This window comes from Pygoscelis adeliae, unplaced genomic scaffold (genome assembly GCF_000699105.1).
Source record: "Pygoscelis adeliae isolate BGI_AS28 unplaced genomic scaffold, ASM69910v1 Scaffold6, whole genome shotgun sequence".
Lineage (NCBI taxonomy): Eukaryota > Metazoa > Chordata > Aves > Sphenisciformes > Spheniscidae > Pygoscelis > Pygoscelis adeliae.
Window position 1 is genome coordinate 1,132,216 of NW_008825075.1, and position 7,996 is coordinate 1,140,211.

Below are 7,996 nucleotides of genomic sequence, written 5' to 3' on the forward strand. Positions count from 1 at the left end.
CCTGTTGGATTGGGTCCAGAAGAGGGCCATGAAAATGATCAGTGGGATGGAACACCTCTCCTATGAAGAAAGGCTGAGAGAGTTGGGGTTGTTCAGCCTGGAGAGGAGAAGGCTTTGGGGAGACCTTCTTGCAGCCTATCAGCACTTCAAGGGGGCTTCTAAAAAAGATGGCGGCAAACTTTTTAGCAGGGCCTGTTGTGACAGGACAAGGCGGAATGGCTTTAAACTAAAGGGGGGTAGATTTAGACTAGATAGAAGGAATAAATTTTTTACGCTGAGAGTGGTGAAACACTGGCACAGGTTGCCCAGAGAGGTGGTGGATGCCCCATCCCTGGAAACATTCAAGGTCAGGTTGGAGGGGGCTCTGAGCAACCTGATCTAGTTGAAGATGTCCCTGCCCATGGCAGGGGGGTTGGACTAGATGACCTTTAAATGTCCCTTCCAACCCAAATTATTCTATGATTATATGAATATATGCAAAATTCTTCAAATGTATTTAAAATGCTTAACCTTTAACAAGTTTGATGTTACATAGTTTAATATTTCCATATTACATAGAGACCAAGAATGTTTTTATATTTTAGTTCGAGGATACAAAGTCTTGATAGCTGTACCATCAGAAGTTAAAAAGCATTACAAAAGACTTTGGTAAACTTAAGCTGTAAAAAAAAAAAAAAAAAGTCATTTACTTTACTTTGGGAATTTTTCTGTTAGGTTTTGTAGCACTGTAACTGGAAAAGTACAAATCTGCTTGATTCCCTTCAAGTAATTTCTTTTCCATGTTCTCCATGATTAAATATTTAAGCAGATACTACAATACAAATATTTCTGCATATCTAGAAATACTACATGTTTTATTTTCCAGTGGGGGAGTATGTAAGGTTTAAGCAATAGGTAAGCGAAAAGAAAAACATTGCTCTAATGCTCTTATGAGTCCACCTACCACCCGCTCACATAGTACTGGAAAGTATCCCAGGTTTGCTGCAGTTATATTTGACCATGTAACTGTTTTCCAAACAAACAAACAATTCAATATACTGCTTTAATAAAAGTGAATAAATCAGTACCTAAGCCTTTTGTTCATGTGTGTCCCATAATCTAGATTACTCTGAATTAAACGAGATGGTGATTGCTTAACTCTTTAGTTTGAAGCTCTTACAGTGCAAGGCAACTATTAAATGCAGCTTACTCTGGGCGAATCGAGGTGGATTGTCGTTGACATCAGTCAAAGTGATGTTCACAGTGGTGGTCCCTGATAATCCACCCATCTGGCCTCCCATGTCCTTTGCCTGGATAACTACTTGGTACTGCTCCCTGTTCTCTCTGTTCATGTTTGGCAAAGCAGTCCTGATGATGCCTTAAATAAACAAAGAAAAAACAAAAATTGTTAATAATCTCTTTATTTTTGATGTGTAGCAATCTGCTGCATCTTTTTTGCTTTAGTCTAAAATATTCATTTCATGTTTTAAAGTACAAATTTCTGTTCATAAGCTTTATAAACAGTCTTCAGTACAGGTTATCTGTTTGTTAACTAAGAACAAATCTTAGTTCTACATCACAGCTCCCTTTCCAGTTTACACTCCATGCTAAAAATAATTCAAGACATGTATGCACAAGGTTTATGAGTAGAAAGAACACCTTTTATTAGTCCAGGTAGAACCATTAAGAAAAAAAGAACAACATTTTCTAGGACACAGACCTTTATTCTTGCCTTTATCAGAAATGTTGTTACTTAGATCCTGAAGCTATCAATAGTACCACTGTAAAGTTACTTATGCTTCATAGTGTCAGCTGTAATGACTCTAAGTTTTTGTATTCATTATAAGAATTATAAATTATGAGGGGAAAAAAGCATGAAATTATTTCATTTCAGTTTTTAAAATTATTTTTTAGGTGATCTAAGATTTTTTAAATGAAAGAAAAAGTCTACAGTTCATTGTAAAGGGAAATAATGACAATTTTCCTGACCTGTTTCTGGTTCCACAGAGAAATATGGCTGTCCCTGAAGTATGCTGTAAATTACTCGGGCACTGTTTCCATATGAAGGGTCATCGGCATCAGTAGCTGTGACTTGTACCACAGAAGTACCTGAAACATCCAAAGTCAACTTAGTTTCACATGGTACTAGGTGGAGGTCCAAGAACATCAATTTCCATTTGAGCAGACCCCAAAGAAAATTTCAGCTAATGTCTATTAGGTTTTTCAAATATATTTATGATCTTATAGTCAACTTCAGGTGCATTCTTCCCTATTTCAGGATCTCATTCTACATAAATTGAATCTAAACTTCCCTAATCCTACAGGCGTGATTAAGATCTAATTGGCAAAGGTGAACAATAGCTGTGGTTGAGCTGAATTTTTATCCTTACCCAACTACAATAATTTCATACTTATGTACTCACTTCCTCTTTTCAGAAGGCTTATTTGTTTTTATTACAATAAATACCTGCTTTCCATTACTTAGAACTGATATTTTTTTTTTGTCCAGTGATGTCAACATGATATGAAACTACACATGCAAGAACATGACAGAAAAAGATGATTAAATAGGTCATTGGAACTTCGGAAAAATTAGTCATCAGTTCTCCCTACCTTCTAAGTGTTAATATAGATAGATACTACCAGAAGAAATACTGCCATATGGACTTTGAAATCTGCTGGTTATTTAGACTCCAGAAATTTTTTTAATCTTAAAGACCATCTTTAAATTTTAGTGGAATATACCAGTCCTTCAAAACATGAAATGCTTACCATTGCCTCTGCCATTTCTTGCTGAATCAAAATAGTTTCTACATCCTGTTCAACTCTTCCACCAGAGAAATAAAGTATCAAGAAGGATCTCCCCTATTGTACCTCCATAAAGTGCAGATATGATTTTAAGTATATAGGAAAGAAGTGAAAAAAGCAAGGAAATGAAAATAAATCATCATATGCATGTGACTGGTTAACCATGGGCTATTCTGAGGATCAGAATACTTTCAAACATATTTTTCCTTTTATCCCATTTCTTTCCCTCCACCAAATACTGCCAAATATTGTGAAATAAAGCATCCAAGCCACATGGCGCAACTATTTATTCCCTCTCATAGATTGACTACATTACTTATTTATTCTAACATACATAGGCAAATAGAAGTAAATGCTAAGCTTCCTCAGTTTGTTTGGGATTTCACAAGATGACAACAAATCTGCTTTTGACAAGTCAATTGTTCAATCATGTGAACAATTGCACCAATATCAATGGAATGAGCACCTGCCTAACTGTTGAATCAGAGATGAGTTCTCAGAAATGTCCAATTTTCAACTGTTTTAGAACAGAAACACTTGTTTTAGTGAGTCCCTAAAAGTACTTGCATCTCATAAAGAAGGCATAATAAGCAAATTCCTGGTTATATTATTAGTGATATTAAAATGAAATGAATCACTGATTTAACAGAACAGAGCCTCAAACACAAAATAAAATTAAAAAAAGATAAAAAATTGTTACACAAGTATAATGAAAAAATAAGATAAAAATTATGAATACTTTCCACTGTACTAATGATTACTTTAGTGATCATCTAGACTAGGGCTTAAATTGAAAATCTAAACATCTTTAAAATATAAGAATGTAGGAGTGGTAGAGCTGTCCTAAAAACTTCATCTGTTTCCAATTCACAAATATCTTATATCTCCAGCCACACTAAATTCCATTTGTAGATATATGTCTATATAACTATTCTGTTAAAAGATACAGAGGCCTTTTTGTTGAATATATTTAAGTTCTGAGGAATATTGTCTTGACTCTGAAATGCACTTTTTGGACCATCCTAGTATGTAGCAAACTGCAGTGCTAGAATATATACTTGCTCCTAAAGAATATTTGCTCTGAAATAGCAAAGAGGTGCTGTGTAAAAGAAAAATAAGAACAAATCATGTTCAGTAACTTAAGTGCTGCGAGTAAAAAAAAAAAAAAAGCAATAAAAAAAATCAAACCGCCAAGTACACTGATCAACATGGCATTATCCAAGTAAAGTTTACAAATCCTCCATTTTATATCTGTAAAAAAAGAGAACAGGCATCATCAAGGCATCTATCACAACGGCACAATGTATTAATCAGAAAAGTCCACATTGCAAACCCATGAAAGGTGATATTTTGTCTCTATTACATGTAACTGCATTATTTCTTGTTTCTAATTTTCACATTTCCTTCATATGTTCAAACTACCAGTATTTATTAATAGGTCAATTGTATGAGCTTTTTTTTCATTTTAGTTTAAAAAAACATGCAGAATCAACTTTGAAGGATAATTTGGAAGAAAACTGAAGAACATGTTTAATAGCTTTAAAATAAATTTTAAAAAAATCCATTTGCAATGTAATAATATGTGTCTAAGTTACTGCTGCCTCAGTTAGGAGTATTGTAATGCACATATATTAATTAATGTTATTTTAATACACATACACATGAAACAGAAAAAATCATATCAGCTATCCTTCTCTCTAGCTGCAATGAACATGGTGCAAGGGCACTGCTACACTTCTGCCTGCCATTCAGGATGCAGAAGTCATCACTTTGATCTTGGCCCTTGCTCATAAGAGGAAGAGAGACCTGCTCTCTAGGCTTCCGACGAGGGATCAGTGATAAAACATGAAAAACCTGACAGAAGCCAGGCAAAGAAACAAACAGAAGTATATCAGTATATCAGTTCTGTTGTGCACATCAACTGTCAAACCATCAGCTTGTTTTGCTTTGCTTCAGTTCACTGAAGTCACTGAAGACCACTGGTGCTCAATACTACAAATACATTGTTTGGTCTGGTCTGAAACCTGGACCAGAAATCCCAAGGCACTGAAGATGATCAGTTGTACTGGGGTTTTAAAATAACAGTGTGGATGTGACTTAGCACTACTTGGTCTGGACCTCGCTCTGTCTTTTACATAGGCACAAATTGCTTCTGATGAAGTTGGTAAGAGTCTTTGGCCTTCAGGATCTAAAGCCTAATCTGATCTCTATAGGAGGGCATAAAGGAGACAGTGATAATGTACTGGAGACTATGGCATCAGCTATGTTATTAATAAGACATATGAATTCTGTGATTTTCTCCTTGTATACTTGCAAATTTTATTATACAGTAAAGCAGAATTATACAGTGGTGAGCTAGGCCCAGAAATAAACAGTCATTTGCCAGACTACTGTAGTTCTCAGAAGGCATATTTTAACATAATTTTAATTATAATGTTTGAATCTCCCTAGGGTCTGGTACTATAATAGTAATTAATATATTTGGCCCTTTTTAATGTGTTCCTTGCAAGCATTTTCAAACACCACACAAATATTAATGACTTTGACCTCACAACGCATTTATGATGTAGACATATTAGATAAGAATTACTGAAGATAATTAGCTAGGAAAAAGAATCCACAGAATATCCATTGTAGAGCTGAATTTGAAACTTATATTTCTTTTTCCTTGCTCCCAATTGAGTTATGTGATGTTTAACTACAGTAAGTACCCTCCCTAGTAAATTATCCATACAAATAACAAGTTGAATTAATACAAATCTTCTGGTCTTTCTAGTGGAAAAGAGAGGAAATAATGACACTTGTTGTCCCCTGAAATAAACTACTTATTGAAGCAGAAGAGCAGAGAAGAAGTGGAAAGGGGTGCATATTCAGAGAAGTCGATGTCAGAAAGGTCTTTGACTACATGGTACTCCTGTAACTTGGAAAACAATAACCTGAAAACAAGCACGTCAGTGGTTATTTCCAATTCTTTTAAGATGTCCATTTTAAAGAAAAAACAATGCTTAATCTTGGGGGGGGGGGTTGTTTTTGTTTTCCTTTTCCTTTTCCTTTTCTTTGTTCCCCTGCCTTATGGCAGGATTTGTGTGCAGATTGAGATTGGAGTTTGTAAAAAAATCCAAAAATGTAAAATAATAATTTTGGTTTTCAAAATCTGTCATTATTGATATTATGAAATTTTAAGTCAGAAGGTGCAAAAGGGTTTGGTGAGAGAACTATAAAAAAAAATTTAAAAAAATCTTTGTTAATAGGAAACAAGAAAGAAGTGTTATAAGATAAATGCTATGGCAGAAAGGACTAAGCATTGAGAATCGGTGGCACAGCAATAATGAGGGAGTGTACAAAAAGCCTAGGGAGAAAGCCAAGCAACAGTATCTCTAAATGCTGTCTGAAGAGAAAGACAAAAAGATAACCACAGGTAGAGATAACAGGCTAACTGTGGGACACCCAACCATGTAGTTCATGTGTAAACACAGAGGGAGGTTACATCTTATGAAGCTTATATTGATATCCCTAATTCGGTAGCAGAAAAGACCAGCTAGGGAGCATGACAGGTACTAGAAATAACGCTGAAGATACAGGATGGAATAAAGATAAGGAATGATTAAAGAATATATAGGCTACAATAGATGAATAGAGAAATATCAACAAATAAAAGAAAGGATGTGATGATAAAAAAAAAGTCTAAATAGCAGAAAGTTCTGAAAGCATGTCTAAAAGGTACTGATAGGCAAAATCCACAGGAAAAGCTGTATAGAAGAAAACAGACTCATCTGCAGTTCTGAAAAGAAACCTTTGAATGAGCAGAGAGAGATACACAGGTGATGAATATGATGGACAGAACAGAAGATTGTAGTCAAAACCATGAGAATATTCTGAATCATAAACTTTGAAAGTAAGGAAAGGAAAAAAGTGAAAGAACAGAAAATATCTGGTAATCAGTACAAAGACTTCAGCAGAACAAGATGTCTTCTAGGATATTGACCCAGCTGCAAGATCCTGAAGTTGGCCCGTTTATCTCTGCCTTTCTTATGATCAATGAGCAGCAGAAAAAGATGAAAAAGACAACAAAGAATTCATGTGCCTTTGTCAAGACACTGTATTTGATAATAGAAATAGCCACATTCTCAGGTATCCATCTGGTTAACACCACAGCCTGAGGAAGAAATCAAACCTGCTGTTTCTGGTCTGAAAGTGGCTGGTGTGTGGCTACATCATGATTTGATACCTTAAGGATGGGGGCAGAGGGAGTAGGTAAAGACTTAATAGCCTTTTTCTTACCTCCCGGCCCCCTTTGTAGTACCTTATAGTACAGAGCATTTTAGGATGGAGCAAACCTTGCACTCCAAGGGGTACACAGATTTCAATTCTTTCAAGCTGATACTTCCTGCATGTTTTTGCTACTTGTGCACATCTTTTGATATTTTTGTTGAAGAAAGCAGGACATTAGGCAATAACAGCCTTCATTTATGAATTAGTAAAAAAATACTGGTGATTAAAAGTTTACCAATTTACTCAGTTACAGTCAGTAACAGAGATATGGTGGTATACTGATGAAATGAATGATATATGCAATCTTGCTGAAAACTTAAAATGTATGAAGAGAAACCCAATAGCTCTGAACTCTAGCTGCTATCTACATTATACAGCATAGCTCTAAAAGCAATGAGGCATATGACTAAACTTACATAGTATGATATGCTACCATGTCTGTCTTCTTTCTGGCATTCAGATGAGTGCATATAGAGTTAATATGAACATCTTATCACTGTGGTTGCAGTACAGATGTGTACAAATAGACAACATGGTTGCAAAACTGCAGAATAGTTGACTATTTTTTTAACACTTCTTAAAATAGAGATAAGATTAAGCCCATCTGTTTGAAACACTGATATTCAGTACTGGGATTGAGAGTGATAGCAGAGGTCTTGAAAATCTCTCCATCATCTATCAGCAGTCCTGGTTAACGGGGGTGGTCTCAGACGACTGGAGGCTGGCCAATGTGACGCCCATCTACAAGAAGGGCCAGAAGGAGGATCCGGGGAACTACAGGCCTGTCAGCCTGACCTCGGTGCCGGGGAAGATTATGGAGCGGTTCATCTTGAGGGCGCTCACAAGGCATGGGCGGGACAATCAGGGGATCAGGCCCAGCCAGCACGGGTTCATGAGAGGCAGGGCCTGCGTTATCAAACTCAACTGCCTCTCTGGC

At 36.0% G+C, this 7,996-nt stretch overlaps 1 protein-coding gene across 1 annotated transcript in view; it reads right to left on the minus strand.

Moving 5' to 3' along the window:
• The window catches only part of CDH10 (cadherin 10, type 2 (T2-cadherin)), a 110,734-nt gene that overhangs the window by 28,088 nt on the left and 74,650 nt on the right, over positions 1-7,996 (minus strand). The window contains exons 4-5 of the mRNA XM_009326678.1: positions 1,969-2,088; positions 1,190-1,357 (exon numbers count right to left, since the gene is read on the minus strand). Of these exons, the coding sequence (XP_009324953.1) occupies positions 1,190-1,357; positions 1,969-2,088 (288 nt within the window). The remainder of the gene's footprint in view (positions 1-1,189; positions 1,358-1,968; positions 2,089-7,996) is intronic.